Source organism: Pollicipes pollicipes, unplaced genomic scaffold (genome assembly GCF_011947565.3).
Source record: "Pollicipes pollicipes isolate AB1234 unplaced genomic scaffold, Ppol_2.1 Scaffold_1600;HRSCAF=1878_pilon_pilon_pilon, whole genome shotgun sequence".
Classification (NCBI taxonomy): Eukaryota; Metazoa; Arthropoda; class Thecostraca; order Pollicipedomorpha; family Pollicipedidae; genus Pollicipes; species Pollicipes pollicipes.
In genome coordinates this window covers 25,013,247-25,035,533 of record NW_023595962.1, presented here as the reverse complement: position 1 = coordinate 25,035,533, position 22,287 = coordinate 25,013,247, and the positions used below count along the sequence as shown (strand labels likewise).

Genomic DNA, 22,287 nt, shown 5'->3' with positions numbered 1-22,287 from the left:
TATTGCACGTCCACATACAGGCCGCTGAGTTTGCTGAGTTTGTTGCAGGGTCTCAAAGTTTTTTTTATTTCATCTCTTATCAATTTATTTTAATTTTCTTTTTGGTTTGCACGGATGGCTTAAGGTTCGGAGTTCCTGCTAAGCATGGGTTGTTTTCTATACCCTGAACCGAATTGTCCCGAGTCGATCTGTCCAGGTCGACGAACAATTTTGACTCTTCCCTTTTGCCAGGCAGGACTGTGGAGTCACGTCCGCCCCGGGTCCGCGTTTATCCGTCCCATATCCGGGCTTACTCTGGCTGTCCAGCTGCCAGCGGACCTTTCCGTTTCAGCCTGACCAAACAATGCGCGTATGTGGGACTGGTGCTCCGTGCCGCTGGATTATGAGCATGTCATGTTTCTCCAGGACTACGGAGGCGGCAAAACACTTAACAGTTTCGTCTCGTGCAACAACTAAAGTTGTATCTATAGTAGAAATACGTATTTTGTTCCTGCAGTGCAGATGATATACCAAATTTCTCTTTTCTAGAAAAAGAAACAGAAAATGGGCCATCGCATCCTCGTCGTGGTTGAACACGCCATATTTACTAGCCCTGTTCCTAATTGCAACATTGCGTTCTCGCGTATTTGGCGCGGCGTCGGCCTGCCCGACGCTTGTAATCACAGCGATTGATGTGTAGACAGGTCTGGTGTTGTGGGTAACGCGTGGGGGGACTGTCGTGCCGTGGAGTCAGTTTAGGCCAGTTGGCCTTGGGCCAGTTATCGTTCCGTGCCAGTGCGGAAGACTTCATGAGCTGACTTTCCAAGCGTGCGGGGTATCAGATACTTTCGTGGTGTCGGTTGTGGGGCACAAGCGTATCTTTGGGCGGCAGGATAGCTGCGTAGTCGCGTTAGGCTCGTCTTCCAGGCTTTCTCGCGGTAAGTTTTGCCCTTTAGTTATTGGAGATGGTTCAGCTTTGTTTTGATAAAGTTATTCATTGAAAATTTGGTGTGATGTGGGTTTGACCTCATGTTTTGTACTGGAACTTCTGGAAAGACGATCATTTACACCCATGGTTAATACCGGCACGCGCCAACAGCTGAAGCACCAATACCCATCGAAACTACTATATCATCTTACATTCAACATAAATAGCAGCTGTTTCTTGCTGCTACTCACTGAGAACTGTGGCAATGAGTGCAATCATGTGGGTTAGGCATTAACCAACAGAGCCGACAACAACATTGCGGACACAATGAAGGGTGCAGCATAACCCACTGCAGTCAATGTGCCCAAAAACCCCGAAATCATCATCATCATCATGAGGTGAATGGGTATGACTTGTTGCACTTTGAGAGATGTGATTACTTAAGAAGGCAGATGCCTGCTCATTCATTTTAAGTGTTTTATTGACACTAACTACCAAACATGCCAAGCTGCCTGAGGTTTCATGACGACAGCCATCGCATCTTGATGTGGAAATCCATGCGGTGCAAGATGGCACAGGCTGCTACTGATGTTCATTCAGCACTGGTTTCCAATATGGTGGTATTGAAAAGCTCTAAAGGTAAAGGCATTAAAGCAGAGCCAGTGAAATACATGAACACAGTATTGTGTATTATATAATCATCTGTGAGACCCTCACACCTTGCAGCCATCTACCCACCAGAGATGCGAGATGAGATCTTCAAAGCCATGGGTGAAGCATGTGATACACCAGAGTGTAATACCTGGCTCTGCCACTCAGATTGTCAACCAACTGCAGCCGCTCTTTGGCATGTCTGCAGGAGTTTATGTGCCTCTGATCCACATTCTGTGTTCACATTCTGTGCAGCATCCATGGTGTGGAACTTGCTACTGGCTGAGTGGGGTTGTCAGAGGTCACATGCAACACAGCTTTTAGGATAATCTTAACCTCAAATTTTTCAAGTAGATAAACATATATTACAATGTGATACATCATGCTCATCTGCTTTGTCTTTTATATCTGGTGGCCATTGCATGCACATTGACTTGGAAGCCAGGCAATTCATTTTGTGGAAGCTCCTGCATTTATATCTATCTATTCAGCCAGTCAGGGTCATTGAGCCAGCCAGCCAGATTATTCAGAAGGGGGGAAGCAGTCTCAGTGTGAGTGACTGGCAGTGTCACCAGGTGGCAGCACCTGTATGGCCACCACCCCAGTCTGCAGCTGCAGCTCCATGGCACAAGTGACTGGCATTGGTGGTGCTCCCATCCTGCGTGCCAGATCTGCTGTGCGCTGTCCCCCGGCACAGAAATTCGGGTGCACCTTGCTGATGGTCGGCGCCGGGCCCAAGTGCCGAGGTGAACTCCTCCTCGGCCGGACCCGTACAGACCACGCGGACCGGAGGCCCGGCGACTCAGCATCAGCCAGCCACTGGTGCCGTCGTTACTGTCGCTCCACCACGCACTACCCAGAGTCCGGCGGGAACGACCCTGCCGCCGGACCCTGCACGGCCGAGGCCGCTGACCTCGACAGCCGAGCCGCGGCCGCCGACGGCCGGACCCTGCACGGCCGGACGCCGCCGACCTCGACAGCCGTGCCGTGGCCGCCGACGGCCGGACCCTGCACGGCCGGACGTCGCTGACCTCGACAGCCGGGCCGTGGCCGCCGACGGCCGGACCCTGCACGGCCGGACGCCGCTGAACTCGACAGCCGGGCCGTGGCCGCCGACGGCCGGACCCTGCACGGCCGAGGCCGCTGACCTCGACCGAGCCGTGGCCGCCGACTCGGCGGTGGCAGCGTTCCTGACCTCCGCTCGCGGGCGACGTGCTCCTGCAGGCAGCCGAGGCCTCGCTCGTTGTTGCTGTGCAAGTGATCCGTGTCTGACGCGTCTGTCGGCCGGCGCGGCTGCTGAACACGGCGTCTGAACAGGTTGCTCTCGTTGTGAGCTGGTCCTTTTAAAAGGGGACGTGACGCACGTCGTTACGCCCCTTTTTACGGAGTGACAGTGACTGCGTGGGTAACGTTAGCACGCGGGATCTCCACGCAATCTGGATTTAAACCCTCCCCCCACGTGGGAAACGGACGCGGTGCAGGGAACAATAGGAAAGTGTCGTGCACGCCCGTAAGAGCTTCGTGGTCCTCACTTCAGACTATCCTGCTGCTGCTCCCGCCGTCACTCACCATTCGACGTACACTGGATCGTTTGATTCGAGTGGAGGCGGCAGGCGGGCGCCCTCCGTGCCCCTGCCCCACACAGTTCAACAGCTCAGGGCTTCACGGAGAGACGCGCTGCTGTCCTAGCTCACGACAATCGGGGCAAAGAGTGCCATTGTTGGAGCCACTGGCTCCACGGGAATGAAGGCAACCTGCTGCTGCTGCTGCAAAAAAGCAACAACCACGGCACAAACCGACATCTGCGTCGGGCAATTCATGTGCAATCGTGTGTTTGCTGTCTGCTCCGCAGAGAACAGTTTTAGTTCAGCTTCAGTGGTGTTTGTTGATTCCTGTGCTCTTAATGCGATTCATCGTATCGGTTGCCAGTCCAGCGCCAGCGGAACTGGCATGGGACTAACTAGTGCGAGTACTAGCGGTACTAGTACTATCACTACGAAGCTGTCGGATACAGCCGCAGTCGGAGCCGCAGCCGCTGCAGCCGCACACGTACCGAGCGGCCCAACAGTGACTGGCGTGTAGCTCACGTGCGACCGTCGCCGCCTGTTCAGTCTGGAGTCCGGGCCTCGATGCTCCTCCGGTGACCGCTGACGCCGCCTCTGGCGCCTGTGGAGTGTAGCGGCCGGCCGTGAGTTACTGGAGTCCGGGCCTCGACGCTCCTTCGGCGACCGCTGACGCCGCCTCTGGCGCCTGTGGAGTGTAGCGGCCGGCCGTGAGTTACTGGAGTCTGGGCCTCGACGCTCCTCCGGTGACCGCTGACGCCGCCTCTGGCGCCTGTGGAGTGTAGCGGCCGGCCGTGAGTTACTGGAGTCCGGGCCTCGACGCTCCTTCGGCGACCGCTGACGCCGCCTCTTGAGCCTGCGTGTCTAACAGACGATGAGCTGTCACCACATCCGCGCTGAATTCGCCGATATGTGACAGATGCAATAAAGACGCGGCTTACGTGCTGTGCAGGTGTAGTTAGTTGTGCTCTTCAGTGTTTGTTATCGTTAGCGGAATATTTTAAACAGGTCATGCACGCGGGAATTGGAGACAAATGGTCTGAAATGCAATGCAATTACAGGGGTGGAATGTGATGTTAACTGCTAATTAAGACAGGCGATTTGACAAAATCAGACGTACAGAATTGGTCTGGCAGCTGCTGCTGAACCAGTGCTGGCGATTCCAGAACTGTGCCTAGCCTATCAGTGCCTTCTGGCGCTTAGTCAGTCACCAGGCAGTATGTAACGTGGTGACTTACTGGCGATGTAATTGGCGATTACATTGTTAATTATAGGCCAATGTCATGGTATCCAGGTTTATGGCATCATGTCGTTGGTGCTAGGCTTGCTGTTGGTCCTCCAAACAGGCCGCCACGTGTTATTTTATATTACTACTTCCTAACGATCCCGTTAATCTCACTCGGTGATGCAGAGGTGTGACAACAGCCTCTGATTGGCCCCAGATTTGAAAGGTGCTGAAAGGATTCCTCGGAAGGAAAAGGTCTGCAAGGTCACGCTTAGGTCACGCCGGCTGACAGCGTGCCCGTCCCCCACAGATGATGAACGGCCAGAAGTTCTGCCTCAAGTGGGACAGCTTCCGCACGAGCGTCACGTCCGTGTTCGACCACCTGCGGCAGGATGAGGAGCTGGTGGACATCACGCTCTGCTGCGACGGCCACAAGGTCAAGGCGCACCGCATGATGCTCTCCGCGTGCAGCCCCTACTTCCGCGAGCTGCTCAAGGTGAGGTGCCGGGCTGGAGGCAGGCGGCCTCGGCAGCCGACGGCGGGTCAGGTCAGGGCGCCGGACACGTGGGATCTTACGCGGTCACCTGGCGGCCGTGACAGTTCCGTCCTCTCATTGGATGGGGTCTCCAGGTCATTGGGCTGCCCTCCCCTCCCAGAGCATCAGTTCGCTCCTCCCTTCATCAGCGGTTCACTGGCGTGAAGTCCTGCTGACTGCTCTGAAGTCGCCGCTGTGAGAACGCAACCCGGTCATTTTTTTCTGTCAAAGCCCAAAGCTCTTACGTCTTTTTTATCGACCTAGGTTTTCATGGACCTGCAGGAACGACGGCTTAGCGAGTGGTGCTGATTTCTCCCCCGCACATTGTTTCCAGATATAGAAGAGTTCCGCTACTTTTTTTTAAACGCAACACGACGCACGTCTTCACGATCCTTTTATGGAGCACCAGCGACTACAATATCAGTATCAGTGCACGAGGCCATTGCGCAACCGGGATACTAATCCAGGGCTCCCACGTGGGAGCCGGGAGACACAAACCACTCGGTCACTCGGGAGACGCAAACCCCTCGGTCACTCGGGAGACGCAGACCCCTCTCCCTCACAGAACCGTGCTGCTATAGGTTCATTGGCAAAGCATGCTATGGATCTGTTTTTTTATCACCACCTTCCTGCAGCCATTTGCAACCAAAAGCTGACATGGCGAAAGTTCTCCATCTCCTGTGTGACGGTCGTGTGCTGCCACACGCGGCCCATCCAACGCACAGACGCTAGCTACCACTTAATCTCACCTGGGTGCACAACGCAGCCCTCGCGACCCCTGTGCCGCTCCTGAAGCGTCCAGGCTGCTAACGCTGCCCTTTTCCCGCAGGAGAACCCGTGCCAACACCCGGTGTTCTTCCTGAAAGACACGAGCATCGAGGATCTGCGCGCCGTCATCGAGTTCGTCTACAAGGGCGAGGTGAACGTGTCGCAGGGTCAGCTGGCAAGCTTCATCAAGACGGCCGAAATGCTGCAGGTGCGCGGCCTGAGCGGCGACGAGGACGCGGCGCAGGTGAGCCTGAGGCGGGTCAGTCACGGCGCAGGTGAGCCTGAGGCGGGCCAATCGCGGCGCAGGTGAGCCTGAGGCGGGCCAATCACGGCGCAGGTGAGCCTGAGGCGGGCCAATCGCGGCGCAGGTGAACACGGGGCGGGGCAGTCACAGCACAGGTGAACGCGAGGCGGGTCAGTCACGGGCAGGTGAACGCAAGACGGGTCAGTCACGGGCAGGTGACCGCGAGGCGGGTCAGTCACGGGCAGGTGAACGCGAGGCGGGTCAGTCACGGGCAGGTGAACACGGGGCGGGTCAGTCACGGGCAGGTTGAACGCGAGGCGGGAAAGTCACGGGCAGGTGAACACGAGGCGGGGCAGTCACGGACAGGTGAACACGGGGCGGGGCAGTCACGGGCAGGTGAACACGGGGCGGGGCAGTCACGGCACGGCGTCGCCGAGGACGTTGCTGAGCGGGCTGAACGGGCACAGACAGGGCGCGGTCATTGGGGATCTGTGGATACATTGATCTAGATCATCAGCAGCGGCAGCAGGCGGGACACGCTTAGACGGTGAGCAGCAGGCGAGTAGAACGTAGGGGTTTGACCCGATGTTTATGAGATATATGTAGTTTGAGATCCAGCGTACAACGTGCGACTGTGTAAACGCCTGCGTTCTGTGCCGTCTGCCGCCACGCCACGTTGTGGGCGCGTCTGTGGGTGCGTCGGCAGCTGCTGTGGCCGCATCCAGCTGCTTCATCATTCGTCCTTTCGTACCGAGCACACGGTGGCGCCCCCTGACCGTGAGCTGGTATGCGGTACGCTGAGTCCGGCTGCCCACCTCTCCAGCAGGACCCGGCCGCGGACGAGCGCCCCCACGAGGCGCCGGCGCCCGTCACTCCAGCCGCCCGGGCGCCGCCCCGGTCGCGACCGCCCGCCGAGCCCCCCGTCCGCGCCGCCCGCCAAGCGGCGCCGGCCGGCCTCGCCGTCAGCGACGCTGGCGCCGCCTGCTGCTGCCCGGCCAAGTGCAGCTTCGGCACCCACCGCCATAGGCGCTGCCGGCGGCTCGCCGAGCGTGATCAAGGTGGAGCAGGTGGATTTGAGCGAGGAGGATGGAGAACTGGAGGCCGCGCTGGGGCACGTGGCCAGCTTCGAGGGTCACGCCGGTGGGGCGGGACAAGGCTTTGATCCCGCCCAGGTGTCGCTGCTGGACGACTCGCTAGGTGAGAAGGAGGCAGGCTGCGATTGCGGAAGCTCAGTAAACAAGGGTTTGGGATGAGAGGTTTCAGGAAGTTTGGCTGTCCAGTGTCTGATAGCTCTGTGTGTTGTTTCAGCGGCATGTTAAAAGCCAGCTGAAGAGTCGACGTCCTCAAATGCTCCAATAATCAATCAATTGATAAAGCATAACATGGCCAACATGGAATGTTTTTATTACGCCAGCGGGGGTGAAGTAAAATTGGGTCCAGAGAAACGCTGGAACTTGATGCTAGCTAATTAGCTGGCTGGGATCCAACTGGACTAAACCGGGCTACGCACAGAGCAGTCTGTCTGTGACTTGCCTTGACCTGTCCTTACCAAGACGTGACCTGCGCAGGCGCCGGCCAGACCCGGCCTGACAGCAGCCGCCTGTGTTTGCAGGAGAAGCCGGCCCGTCGTCGGCCGGCGCCGGCGGTGACAGAGCCTCACAAGGTCAGTCCATGTCCGTGTGGGGTCGAGGGAGGGTGCAGGTCGGTCCCCGGCAACCGGCTCGCAATGAAACAGCGGTAACAGTACGGGAACGCTGCTATTGCTAAAACGCTAGTAAACGTGGGAAGAAATCGACGGCTCTGAAATACTCACAGCTGATTGGCAGTTTTGCCTTCCGCCCCGCCAAAAGCGATGCGACTGACCTTTTGATGAAGCGCACCAGCGGTGTGACGATGTGGCCGCCGCCTGGTCCGACCCCTGGCTGTAGCACACCAGCGGTGTGATGATATGGCCGCCGCCTGATCCGACCCCTGACTGTAGCGTACCAGCGGTGTGATGATATGGCCGCCGCCTGGTCCGACCCCTGGCCGTTGCGCCGTCTTGCTTTCCACCCGGCCGCCCATCCGCACTTTGCCAGCCCGCCCGCCGGCTGTGCGCCGTGCCGTTCGGAGTGGACTGGGCGGAGGGGGGGGGGGGGGGGGTCGACCTGCACGCTCCCCCGACCGCCGCCACCGCGCAAGCCGCCGCCGACTGGACGGGCGGGGCGGGGCTGAGGGGAGCTCCTCGTCACCCCTCCCCGCCCCGCCCACACAGCGGTGCGGCGGCGGCGGCTCCGCTGGCCGGCAGCGCCATGCCGTGTGTGTGCCCGTGCGGCCGTGCGCCGGAGGTCACGAGCGTGCGCGTATGAGCGGCGTCGTCGTCCCGGTCCGCGATCACCGGAGTCGAGAGTCGACTGAAATGGGATCAGGCGGCAGACCCAGATCGTCGCTGCGGTTCGGGCTGACTGTCCTCCTCTTGCTCTCCTCCTCCCCCTCTCTCTCTCTCCCCTCTCTCTCTCTCTCCTCTCCCTCTCCTTCTCCCTCTCCCTCCCCTCTCCCTCTCTCTTTCCCTCTCTCTCTACCTTCCCTCCCTCCTCTCCCTCTCCCTCTCCCTCTGCCTCCCTCTCCCTCTCCCTCTCCCTCTCCCTCTCCCTCTCCCTCTCCCTCTCCCTTTCTCTCCCTCTCCCTCCCTCCCTCCCTCCCTCTCCCTCTCCCTCTCCCTCTCCCTCTCCCTCTCCCTCTCCCTCCCTCCCTCCCTCCATCAACCCCTGTCCTCCGCCGGTCTCTCTTCCTCAACGCTGTTCCCGGAGTCGGCGTTATGTCGGGCGTTCTCTCCTGTCCCGGGGGCTTTGGGTATAGCGTGGGGAACCGAGCCAGTCCGCAGCGCAGGACAGTATCTCACTGACAGCCTCAGGCTGGGGAGGCCACGAGCGCGGGCGCCACAGAGCCAGGCTGTACTGAACAGTTGAGCGTGTGTCTATGTAGGCAGATATTTGGCCTTCACCCGTTTTCTTGCTGGTTACAAGGTTTTTCATTTAATGCACAAGGATACGCGTTTCCTTTACACCATTTCCTAACACTAGTCGATTTTAGCCCGTGAAGCCCGCTTGGTACATCAGAACGTGGTGGAAAGCCCACCCACGAGGAGTCCCAGCCGACTTTGTCGTGTGGATGGTTGATCGGCCTACACGAGCGATTGTCTCGTGCCGCAGCACCGAGAGTGACAAACGCTTTGAATCGGGTGCACAGCGCTCTTTTGGTGCGATTCGTATCTCATGTGTCCCACTATTCTGGCAAGGGGGAGGGGGAGGGGGAGGCGTGGCGGGCTGTGTAGCACCGCGGTTCGTAGGTACATGTCTTGGCTTTGCCTGTCTTCGCATGCCTGACAATATGCGTCGTATTTGGCTTGTGGTTGGGGTGCGTTCTTCTATGTTTGCATCACCCGAGTTAAAGAGCACGTGTCGGACACTGCGCATTATATAACACAAGTCGAATCAGCAATTAACGCGAATACGTGAACGGCGCATTCCGGTCTATTCAACCCCCAACCCCTCAACGCCTTAAACAGGATGCTTCGGACCGCGGACATCTCATTGCTTAAAAGGAGAGGACAATGACCCTTCAGCTTAGCTCGACCGGTCACATATATCATGATGTCTCCTTAATTATCCTTTTAGCACAGTTCACTTCAATGTGTGACCCAAATTGCGGTGTGTATCTCCGTTCAGCATGCGTCATGTGCAATCGAAAGTTGAAGCTAAAATGTCAGGCAAACTTCAAAACGTGAAATTGCTATAAGTAAAACGAAAACACTGATGCCGTATTCGTGACCAAGGTAGTCACCTTTATACCTGACAATGTGAAAGGCTTGTGAGGAAGCAGCCATCACACTTCATATTACCAGTATCACGCAACTGAAACTGAAGTAGCGATGCGTCAAGCACCTCACCATGGCGGTTCCTGTCATGGCTCTGTTATTCGGACTTATCAGCTATTACCTCAAATCTCCTTACCGCATTTACGGTTTGTTATTCTGAACTCGAACAGCGCTTTGGCCTGAAGGCCTGGTACCATCCAGCTCGTCAGAAGCCATTCGTCGCCGAACTACTCTGGACAAGAGTGTCGAGAACCAGTCCAGTGCGCGTCGCGTCGGTTTTTGAGCGGGTTGGCAGTGAAAGGGAGGGCCACCCGAGCCGGTGGAGCATTCCACCCCCCCCCCCCCCCGGCCGATCTCAGCTCAGAGCCAATTCATCTGACGTTGTAGAGAGCCTCGGGTTTATAAGCCTGCTGAAATCACCCTCCTGCGGTGTAGGACGGAGCCACTGAGACGAAAAAACCGTGTGATCCAATGACGATGGTGGTGTACTCCGGTGTCTAGGATCTCGTGTGTCAGGGCCATATCTGGACAGGGTATGCTGTAGCCTGGAGACTACAGGTCCAGCAGATGGGTTCTCTTGGTAAATGTCCTTTGGTAGATGGACTCTCTTTTGAAACGTCCTGTGGCGGATGGCAGGGCCTGTCTGGTGGCTCGTCTATTGGGTCGTCCAAACGGCTTCGGACCCACGCGTTAGACGATGCCCCAGACTGTGGTGCCACACTGGACGCGAGTGGCACAGGGGTCTCGAAGAGTAGTAGGCAGGGACTTGCGGATCTTGTTCTGGAGGTCCTCTCAATCGCTGGCCGCATATGCGACCGCAGCAGCTACCTGTTTCCGTACGGTCATTCTTGGGTCCACAGGAATAGATGCTTCCAGGTGGTTCAGGGGCCTGACCCCTGACCTGACCTTTAGATGACCTGTCACCTGGTGGGTCACCGGTTCCGACAGGCTGCCGACCGATGCATCCGATTTTTCCCTTGTGTCAAAAATCCGTCAGACGTTGGAGACGCTCTGCTCAGCAGTAGCGGCCCTGCGGTGGCAGCCGGCCCGGGCAGAAGCGATTTTTTGCGCAGGCTCCCATTCCAACTCCGTCAGCGCAGGTTCTTCGTTCCACATCTGTATAGGGGCTGTTTTGTCCGTGATGTTTTACCAGGGGCCCATGCTGATTGTCGATCGTCCCCAGCCTTTTGATCTAGCAGCCACCTCACAGCTTCATTGGGCTTGTCGTCGGTCGTCACAACCTTCTGATCTAGCAGCCACCTCACAGCTTCATTGGGCTTGTCGTCGGTCGTCCACAATCTTCTGATCTAGCAGCCACCTCACAGCCTCATCGGCCTTGTCGTCGATCGTCCCCAGCCTTCTGATCTAGCAGTCGCTTGGCAGCTTCATCGGGCCTGTCATCGGTCGTTCACAGCCTTCTGATCTAGCAGTCACTTGGCAGCTTCATCGGGCCTGTCGTTGGTCGTCCACAGCCTTCTGATCTAGCAGTCACTTGACAGCTTCATCGGGCTGGGAACGGTGACATTGAGCAGCTCGATCACACTGGAGGTTTGTGAGCTGTACCCCCACCTCCTTTTTGTTGTAATGGCGGACATGTAGACAGCGCGCATCTGAGAAGCTTTCCTCACCCATCCAGGCCCCTCGCGGCTGGTTTTGGCATGTGGTGGCAGCGGGGTTTGAACCATTGTACACGTCAGTAGCACGGGGAGCCCATGTCTCCGACTGCTATTGGGACCCCGCAGGAAGTTTCTCACAGAGTGTCATTGCAGTACAGGAGCGTAAGACCTTCCCTGCTTATGTCGGCAGGGCTTGAACTTTATCCACCACTTTTTCGGAATAGCCGCTTGCCGTACATTCGGCAAATCTTGTATATGACCTGCCTGGTGTTACGGAACAAAAATCGCATTTACTTACCGGAGGAACACCCACCCAGAGATGTGATGTGACAAGGCGTCGCATTCGAGAGGCTGCAAGATGTCGCATTGTTTCATATCACTAGACGACTGTCATCACCAGTTTTGGTCGCATCACTTGTAATGATTATGTTATCTGCCAGCTCTCACTTTCCCGTGTTCTTACTTACACACCCTGTCGTCTGGCTCTGCTATGGCTTGTCACAGTTTTGTTGAGGTTGGAGTTGGAGGTGCCGCTTCTATTTCTGGTAAACTTATAGGTTGTCTTTCACCTTGATGTATTTCACAACTGCTTATAATGGATTGCTTTCAATTTTTGGCTAGCCCAGTTCAAGCTGATCGACTGGTCTTAAATTCATGGGTTTGTCAGTATCATGGGCTGCTACGCGGTGCAATTTCACTTGCGGTTCACGAGCGAAGTTAGGCTGTGAAGCCCTGGCCATGAAAATCAGACTGTCGATATTTTCGTCCCTGCTCGACACCAAAAAAACTACTTTCCATCCGCAATCCCACTGGCGTCGCGTGCACCACATTTTTAGTGGACAAACCTGGATGTTTAGAGTACGAAATATCTTAGGTATTGTCGTCGTTACCCGTATAAGTTTCACCACGCCGTGCGAGTGAGCGACTTATGCCGAAGACTCGAGGCGACATTTGGCGTCATCAGCGCGCCGAAGGGAGCTGGCCAGTGGGCCCGGTCACAGGCCTCCAGGTGAGTGCGCTCACTGCCCCGCCCTGTGGGTGGTGCCCGGCCGGGTCCAGGGACTGTCGCGTCCGGAGGTCGTCCTGCGGACTGGGGGTGGGCGGTCCTCCTCGCAGGCCGGGTCGGGAGCCGCTGTGACGGGTGTGTGCCGTCGCTCCACTCCCCTGGTGGTGGCGATGGACGTGTTTTGACCTATCTGTGTGCCGTAGAGAGTGGCTTGGTGTTGATGTGGTATGGCTGCCGTTTTCATCAGGGCGTACAGTAGACGTTGTTCCGAACATTTTGGGATGCTCATGCAAAGTGAGCATTTGTTTTATTCGAGCTCAGTTAGTAGTTGAGTTGCAAAAATGCGGACACCGGGATGCTAGCTATCGCAATTTTTTTCACGGGGATGTTTTACATAAAAAAGTAAAGTTAAATTAGCTTGGTTGCTTTTTGTACAGCATTGAGCATTTTCCTCAATTCAAAATGTCGGCTGCCGCCATCTTGAATGCTTACCAATTTCCCTATTTGGACCTGGAAGACAAAGAAAGTCGTGTATTATCTCTATGTAAGGACTATCATGAGTGGTGAGGCCATTTTAGGACTTGTTTTGGGGTTGCGGGATTTGTCTTAGCGCCAAATCAGAGGTCAGATGTCAAACTTAGAGCAGACCTCTGACGTACACCTAGCACCTGTCACATTCTCGACTACTTTCGGTAATCGTCATCACTACGTGCACCTAGCCCCCCTTCTTTGTTTCCAATGTCCATCTGTTTGCTGGTGCAACGGCTAAAGAATGTAATTTCTCCTTCACACTTGGAATGGTCTGTACGCCAAAAGCCTGCACTGGGTTGTTGCAGCTGTAGCGTGCATTGCCGCGTGCCTTGCTTTCACTGGCGGAGCTGCAGGTCACTATGTCCAGGAGCGCTTTGAGAATGACTGGCGCTAATGATACAGCCGTTATGATAGTGGAGACCTCGACGCTCTAACCAAAGTTAGCATTGTGTCCAGTTTTTTTCTTCGGGGGGGGGGGGAGGCGGGAGGGACGAGAAGTTTTTCGGGGGGGGGGGGGGATCACGGAGAGTTTGTTCGGGGGAGTTCGGAATGAAGCGGGCCGGTTGAGTCTTCAAACTTTCATTCAGGTCATCCAGGTATTCTGCGGTCCCAGGAACTGGCCCGGGAACTGGCCAGATGCGGTACAGCAGCTGACCTAGGTCAATCAACATCTTCTTTGCTGGCACTGTGGTCTCGCTGTCCTATTGTCACCAGACGTGCGTGCCCGCCAGTAGCTCCTCCCTGGCACGCTGGGGAAGGTGCTTCATCTGTCCCACATGTCAGCTCAGCTGCGAGCATAATTGTGGTGCTCTGCCGCGAATAAAAAAGACAGCATTGCCTTGAGACAGTGCCGCCGAACGGGGAAACCGTCTTCCTGCCCTCCGCGCACAAGCGTGAGCGCCAGCGGTGTGGGCTTGAGGCGGCATTTCACTGGCATGCGTCTGGCCGAGAGCTGTTTGGCTGTGCTCAGGTAGTCCCTCAGCCCCTGGCATGACATGGCGCCTTCCGAGCACAATATCTGCAACAGAAGACCACCGTGGGGTGTTCCCGTCCCGACTCACCCGCCAGGCTAGGCGGCAACAACGCCAGGCTAGGCGGCAACATCGCTAGGCTGGGCGGCAACAACGCCAGGCTAGGCGGTAACAGCGCCAGGCTAGGCAGCAACAACGCTAGGCTAGGCGGCAACAACGCTGCGATAGCCCTTCCAGTCTGGACGCACCTCAGCCCCCGACAAAAGGCTCCACCCGCTGGGGAGTCACGGCTTCAGTCCGCTGCCGCCGGGTTCAGTCAGTAATGACACACGGCTGGTGGCTGTCACAAGTCCTGAAGAAGTCAGAAGTCCGTCAGAAGTCCGTTCAGGCCGTCAGAAGTCCACTAAGACTGATGGTATGGCCGATGTCTGATGTACTGATGGTATTCGGGCCGATGTCGACTCGCTTCCTGAAAGCGGCGAGTCGACAAATGGCAAATGGCGAACCGCCTCATCGCCGTGCTGCGACATGCCTTCTTCTTATTGGCAACCAGTCATACCAGGAGCTGCACACGTACCTGGACTCAGCCCGAGAGCACGCGACTGGGAGGACTGTCATATCCCTTGCAACAAGGAATATGACATTGGACGTGAGGAGGATGCTGATCACTTACCCAACTGAGCGTAATCGTTATCATTCTGGCCCCAGAGGTTCTCCAACTGTTCCTTGAACGTGGTTTCATGGCGAATATTTTCGGTTTTGCCCCGTTTGGCCCGTACTCAGTTGCGTGGTTTGGTCTTTCGGTCTGGGCTATTTTCCCAGACACCAGACGGTCCCGCCGCAAATCAAAGTCGCTACAGTGGCGCTTTTATTTGGGGAATGACGATACAGGCCCGCGAAGACTTGTTTCTCGTTTCTATTTCTTATTTCATTGCTTCTTTTCTTCGATGCATAGCTACTGTAGCATAATTTGTAAGCCAAGATATCCGATTCTGGCAGAGTTGTGTGCCACTCATAGCCTTCTGCTTCGCAGCGACGAGTTCCGGAACGCATACTATAGTACACCCCATGGTGTATGTCTGTGCATATTTTATAGTCGCCTATAATGCATGCGTCGTGCACATATGGCACGTCCATGTTATGGCATATGGCACGTCCATGTTGTGGTTTATAACACATGCGGGTGTTGCGAGTTATAGCCTTACAATGAGTACAGGAAGACAACAAATGACATATACCGATCAGCAGAGGTGATTTTGGTGGTTCATGATCAGTTTGGTTGTTGATTTCTAAGTTGACATTGACTTTGAACACATCGATTAAAAACAACGGCAGAAATGTATTCCCTGCCATCGAAATCCCGCAGCGTACGGTACCACACGATCCCCCAAATCGTCAAGATAAAACTTTGAAACTTAACATTGAAACTGGACTCAACACCTGGCATAGCATTCGAGATGGTAGCGGCAGACATTTTGAGCATGAGAAACGCGCAGAGTTGCGCAAGTAGGAACGAAGCTAATGTGGCTTACCTAGATACATGAAATTAGCGACATAGAAGATTTCATTGAGCAGTTCGCGGTAGTTGACATTGCTGGGTCTCATCTATAAAGTGTAAGGATGATAGCTTACTCTACGTATCCAACTAAGTGAGAGGCGTATTTTATGGTACATGCGTTGTGTACATAGCGCATATGCAAATATCATGTATTCATATTACTGTAGTTTGTAACACATGCAGCTTGTGTAAGTGGTACCCGTGCCATGAACACATGACAACAAACGACATGTATCCATCAGCTGAGGTGATTTTCGTTATTGGTGATCGGCTCTGACGTTTTACCCTTAATTTGATTTTGAATTTGACCGCTTACTTGAAAAATAACTGCAGAAATGGGCTCCCGTCACATAAAACCTTATAAAAGCAGTGTGACACGGCCCACCGAGCCGTCGAGAAAAAGAAATATGAAACAGGACCAACATTCAATATGGCGCCGCCACCGTCTTTAATGCTTGGAAATGCTGAAAGTTACGCAATTAATCACTGAGCTGACTTGGATCACGTAGCCACAAAGAGCATATTTCCGTGAAAAAACTTAGCACTAGTCGGCATTGCAGGATCTCATGTAGTAGGCACAAAAATTTCAACTCGATTATAGCTCCAACCCAACCGCTCAACTGTAGCCAAAGTGTTTGGATTGTTTGTGGCAGGAAATGACTGTTCGTTGGTGCCTAACACCCTGCAGGCGTAACAGCTGCTGCACCAGTGAACAGTTCCTCGTCATTTGAACATGCTAGGATTTTTGATGAGTGGGGTTTATGACAGCCGGTCTGATCTTTATTGGATTGAACTCATATCTTCATGGCCGTTATGTGATTATATCTATCGTTAAGACATTGGTCCGTTGGTCTAGCAGAGTGAGGAACGGGGCCCACCATGAACATGATACCGTAGGCAAGGCACAAACTAGTGCAGATATACATTGCGCTAACATTCTGCACAGCAGTTCCCATGCTGTTTTAAATGGGTGAGACGAAAACGGTCGTGAGTTTATCCCGAAAACTTTCTTCGCCAAACGTTAAAGGGAGTGTTCCACAGTTGTTTGCGTTTTTGGACTGCATTAGCTATCTTGAAGATCATTCGGTGCAGTTCACAGCCTTGCCCTTCTTTAGATCTAAACCCCTCTAGTTTCTGAGCTTAATGCCCGCGGATATGTGCAGACTTTCGGGGCAGCTATTTCTATGTTGCCCAGGTATCCATGGCACCATAACTTAATTCAAGTCCTGCCATTCCATTAGCCATACGGCGATAAAGGCCAGTGCAAATATAACTGCTGAGACATTCGTATCTGGCGTTCGTGTGCACGATTTCCGGATATATCAGCCGCCAATTGGCTCTCAAACAATGTGGCGCAAGGTACGATGGCGTAATCAGACAATGACGCAATTGGGAACATGTCTACTTAACAGAGAAATTGTGTTTTTAGAGCAGTCGTTTTCACTTGAAAGTATACCAATAGATACAAGTGAACTTCTTTCATTTTATGCCACGCTTGCTTTTCATTTAAAGGTGGAACACTCCTTTTAAAAGGCCGGCGCACAGATGCGCCTGTTTCTGGGTGCGTACATCAACAACCACACACGTCATGATGGGCGTAATGTCGCAAGGCGGATGTATTTGATGGCGGGTGTATTAGAGCCATGGCATATTTATTGGAAGTAGAACAATACAACTTTCGTAACTTAACTTTCTAACGTAGCTTGACTTTCTAACGTAACTTTTGCTTTCGTAACGGACCGTGGCTGCTACAATCACCGCAGCCGCAGCTTTCCCCGCGGGCTGTCCCGAAACTGGTGAAAAATGTACGCAGCGCTTTGGATGCGAACACGTATGGGTGGTCAGAAGTGCGACAGCAGCACCCACCGCGGCGGGGTGGCCCGTGAAGCTGCGGGACGGCCTTGACATCAGGACCGGCCCACCGCGGCAGGGTGGCCCGTGAAGCTGCGGGACGGCCTTGACATCAGGACGGGCCCACCGCGGCAGGGTGGCCCGTGAAGCTGCGGGACGGCCTTGACGGCAGGACCGGCCCACCGCGGCAGGGTGGCCCGTGAAGCTGCGGGACGGCCTTGACGGCAGGACCGGCCCACCGCGGCAGGGTGGCCCGTGAAGCTGCGGGATGGCCTTGACGGCAGGACCGACCCACCGCGGGAGGGTGGCCCGTGAAGCTGCGGGTGGCCTCGACGCCAGGACTGGGCGGTGGATGCAGACCTGGTAACTCTGTTCTCGGCGGCCACCCCGAGGCTCGGTGCCGAGTCGACGGGAAGACGAGCCCGGATCTCTCACGGGAGCAATTGCAGCAAAAGGCGCCATGCTCAAGTGGCGGTTTTGAAGGATGGCGATGTCGCGGAACCTTGGGAGCACGTCGCAGCAAGCGCAGCCACTAAAGCACTGGAATGACACGACTTCTGCTGCTCGCGCACGCTCGCAAGAGCGGAATCCCTGTGGACTGCACGGATGCATTTTATGACGCCTGTTGCTTCCTGTGACTTCGTATGCGTCCACGACCTTGGCCTCCAATGCAGCAGCCGGCTTGGTTTTTTCTGTCAAACTGAGTTGACTGATGGATCGCCGAGATAAGCAAACAGTCAGACGTCGATTGGTCTTTGTTGGTGTGCAAGCAACTGCATTCAGTTCTCTGTCTGTCCAGTACGTGCGCATTACACTGTTTTTCGACCAAATTGTTTGATATTGACAGCGAAGTGCCCGTGTCATTCTTCGGAGTCGTGTCACCAGATTAAATTTTGAACATTTCATCCCCGTTAGCTGTGCGTTACTCCAGCTTCACTTCTTTGCGCGCTCGAACGCTGGCCCACCAGATAAACACGACAGTCAACGTATGCCGTGTTTTCCTTTGCGACATCTCCTTACCTTTGCTTTGCCAGTGGCAGTGACCCTTATAACGCGGATCGGGCTGTAGGGAGTGCGGACAGCTCTGCTGTTTTACGCCCGTGCTTTTCTCTGTAGGCGGTGCAGCTTTCTGCTGACGGCGGTCGCCATGACTGTTGGCCTCCGTATCATTCAAGGGGTTGAAAACTGATTTTAGAACAAGGTGCTGTATTGTGGAGACCATTTTTCTCAGCTTCGCCAAGAAACCTCAGTATATATGTCCTCCCCAAGCAGTCATTTGGTATAAAGCGTCTCGATGCAAGACTGGAACAACAACTCAAACTTGGCCGTGAAAAGCTGCACATGTTAGCTTACGAACTGTGGTTGCCACCGCAAGCCACGCCTTCTGCGGCGCCGGTGTCTGACCGAGCGCGCCCCCGCCGCAGCGCCGTCGGCTTCCGGCCGCCTGGGGTGCCCGCTCTGCAGCAAGACGTACGCCAGCTGGGACTCGTACCGACACCACCTGGAGACGCACGCCGGCCGCACCACCTGCCCGCGCTGCCGCCAGGTGTTCGCCACGGCTGCCAGCCGAAACCGGCACATGGGCTCGGCTCGCTGCCTGGGCGCTGTGCCGCCGCCGGCGCCGGTGCCGGCTGGGGACGGCGCAGAGGCCGAGGAGGCGGACGGGGAGGCCGAGGCGCAGCTCTGGACAGCCCCGCAGCTCCCGGACAGCGACGGCGAGCTGGGATAGCGACGGGCGGCGACTCGGAGAGATGGGCTTCCGGGGCGGCAGATCCGCTGTCCAGATCTAGATCCAGAGGCTCCCATCGGGTCGGTGCAGAGACCCCCAGATCCCCGGATCCAGATCCAGAGACGTCTGGGCGTGCGGCCGGCCGGGTCGTCGGGCGGCGGACGGCGGCCTGCGGTGCTCTCCCGCCGTGGGGGTGCCGCTGCCGAGCTCCGCTGGGGTCGTGTCGGACCTGTGACGAACCTGCCGGCCGGTGCAGCGGGTCGAGCTGGCGGCTGGTGACTGCGGTGGGCCCGGACTGCTCTCGGAAGCTGCTGCGTCCACGCGATGGCGTCGTGTTTGTCACAGCTCTCACTCGTGTTTGTCACAGCTCTGACTCGTCGCGCGTTTGAACGCCAGTCCAGCAATGCTGTCTCCGTAACGCACTGAAGCCCAGTGAAGGTCGAGGAAGAGCTCACGGTGTATTGATCACCATTGTATTTACCCGGTACAAAGTGTGAACATGCGGCACTCATGATCTCTGTGCTCTTGTTCGCTGGCCATGGTGCAGCTTTCCTTGCGAAGGCACATGTGCGTGGCCGCGCGCGGGGCTCACTAGCGCGACCATTGTGCCACCGAGGAGCGGTCGGGCGGGGACGGCGGGCACTGTCCCCTTGACTGCTTGTTGATGGCTGCTGTGTAGCACGCGTGTCGTTTGAATCCAACAGAAGGCGTTCAGGAACGGTATCTTACTGCGGAAAACTGCAGGCCACTCACACTGGTCCACGAGAGGGACTGCTGAATGCCGCGTCCCAGAGAGCAGCATATGTGCGTGTATAGAGAAGGAGGGGGGGGGGGGGGGGGGGGCAAACCAGCAGTGCGAAGCATGGGGGGTCGTGATGTCGCCTTCAGGGACATATGACTCGATGCCGCCGATGGCCTGAGACAGTTCCATGAGCGGGCCTGGACGCCGATCGAGGAGTCGCACGCGTGCCCTGTGATGCGTGTCGTTCAGGTGATGATGGCCGAGGACGTTCTTCCGTCGTAGCGCCATGTAGACCGGTCATCGCCCATAAAACAACACGAACTGGACATCGTCTTTGAATGCGACATGGCACGAGTAATGCCGGCCGCGGTTGCGTGCCCGTATCCGGCTCCGGGCTCCCTCCTTGCCGAGTTGGAGGGATGACATACACGCCGCGGTTGCATGCCCGTATGCGGCTCGCGGCCCCTCCTTGCCGAGCTGGAGGGATGACATACACGCCGCGGTTGCATGCCCGTATGCGGCTCGCGGCCCCTCCTTGCCGAGCTGGAGGGATGACATGCACGCCGCGGTTGCGTGCCCGTATCCGGCTCGGGGCTCCTTGCCGAGCTGCTCGGAGAGTGGTCGCGAAACATCGCGATGCACCCAGGATGACGGTACCTCCGGGGATGCATCGAAACTTTTGGAACGTTTGAAGTGACATGGTAGACGATGCTACGGGACGGATCCCAGGGATGTGGCAACGTTTGGAGTTACAGACTCCCGGGAGTGCAATGAAACACACGGGCTGCGGCACATGGGGTCCAAGCCCCTTGTGGTCTGATAGCCCACGGGGTCCACGCCCCTTGTGGTCTGACGGCTTTGAGCTGTGCAGAAGTACCAGGAGCACTTCACCCTCTTACTTACCTTCGTCCTCTGCGGGCGACGATGATCGTTACTGAGGGGTATCTTTGCGAAACCGTCTAGATTGCTGATGCCTTTCAGGCTCTGGGCTTCCGCTGATCTCTAACCCCGGCTCTGGGCTTCCGCTGATCTCTGCCCCTCGACTCTGGGCTTCCGCTGATCTCTGCCCCTCGACTCTGGGCTTCCGCTGATCTCTGCCCCCATGCTCTGGGCTTCTGCTGGTCACTGCCCCCAGTCTGTGAGCTTCATCTGATCTCGTTGTAAAACATGGTGGGATAGTCGGAGCACTGGCGTGAAAAATGGGCCAGGTTTGACACAGGGAAGGGGACTCAGCACGGGGTCCGGCCCCCGGCCAGCTGGCGTTCTCACGGTGTTCCTCTGCACTGCGCTGCTGATGCCTTTGAGGTGACACGGCTCATTTGGAGGGCGGCAAGTCGCCCATACGACGGCCCATAGGGCTGGATATCTCGCAGCCACTGTGTGGCGTTTGACGGGAGTGAACAACTCAGAGGCATTGTGTGGCGTTTGCCACGATGATCGTAACATATCAGTAGCCACCGACCGCGTCTGCCCTGGCATGTGTGCCGTTTGACAGGACTGAACAATTCGGGGGCATTGTGTGGCGTTTGCTACGATGATCGTAGCATGTCGTTAGTCACCGACTACCCCTACCCTGATAATATGCTCTACCCCAGTTGGCTTCGAGAGAGACCTTTCGTGGTCCCCTTCTTTTTCTGTTGGTGTATCTGGACAGGAAGCGTTAGTTGGCGCGAAGTTTTTAATGGAGGATAAGACTGCACTGAACCTCCACATCCTCACTCCTGTGACGGAAAAGGTGAACGGTCTAGTGCTTTCTCTGTTTTGCCACCCAAGCTCGAGTATGCGCCACAGTCAACCGCATCCTGTGTTATCTCCGTTCAGACGAGCCCATCACCGGCACCGCTGAGTTGGGCTGAGCCCGTCGCCGTCACCGCACAGCCACGCTGTCGCGGCGCCCCAGAGCCCAGGCCGCCGCGACCGTCACGTCCCGCCGCGCCCGGCGGTCCGTTCGCTCCGACTTGAGCGTGGCGCCCTTGCGTTGCAGCCGAGTACCCGTGTCGGTTCTGCGGCCGGCTGTACCGCACGCCGGGCAGCCGGCGCGCCCACGAGCACGTGCACACGGGCGGCACCGTCTGCCACCTCTGCAGCCTGGCGTTCGGCAAGATGGGCAACCTGAAGCGCCACCTGCGCGCGCGCCACGGCCTGCCCGAGCGCGAGGCGGCCGAGCTGGTCCGCCTGAGGCTGGCCGCGGCGGCCGTCGACCTCGCCGCGCTGACGGCCGACCCTGCTGACGTTGGCGGGCTGACGGCCGACCCTGCTGACGTCGGCGGGCTGACGGCCGACTCTGCCGACGTCGCAGGCATGACGGCCGACTCTGCCGACGTCGGCGGGCTGACGGCCGACCCTGCTGACGTCGGCGGGCTGGTGACGGACTCGGATGACGCCTCGGGTCAGGCGACGAACTCGCGTGAGGCGTCTGGATTCGTGGCGGACTCGCACGAAGTGTCCGGCTTCGCAGTGGACTCGCACGAAGCGTCCGGCTTCGCGGTGGACCCGGACGACGCGAGCGGAGCGCCGCGGCCGTTCGAGGCGTGA

At 56.5% G+C, this 22,287-nt stretch overlaps 1 protein-coding gene across 1 annotated transcript; it reads left to right on the top strand.

The window, feature by feature from the left end:
- The first annotated feature begins 708 nt into the window (after positions 1 to 708).
- On the top strand, positions 709 to 22,287 carry LOC119114943 (protein tramtrack, beta isoform). The gene is made up of 10 exons (XM_037239001.1): positions 709 to 917; positions 4,656 to 4,841; positions 5,710 to 5,892; positions 6,716 to 6,737; positions 6,919 to 7,089; positions 7,505 to 7,555; positions 18,706 to 18,887; positions 19,267 to 19,294; positions 21,737 to 21,892; positions 22,211 to 22,287. Exons 2-10 carry the CDS (start codon positions 4,656 to 4,658, stop codon positions 22,285 to 22,287), a joined length of 1,056 nt encoding a protein of 351 aa, XP_037094896.1. The 5' UTR covers positions 709 to 917.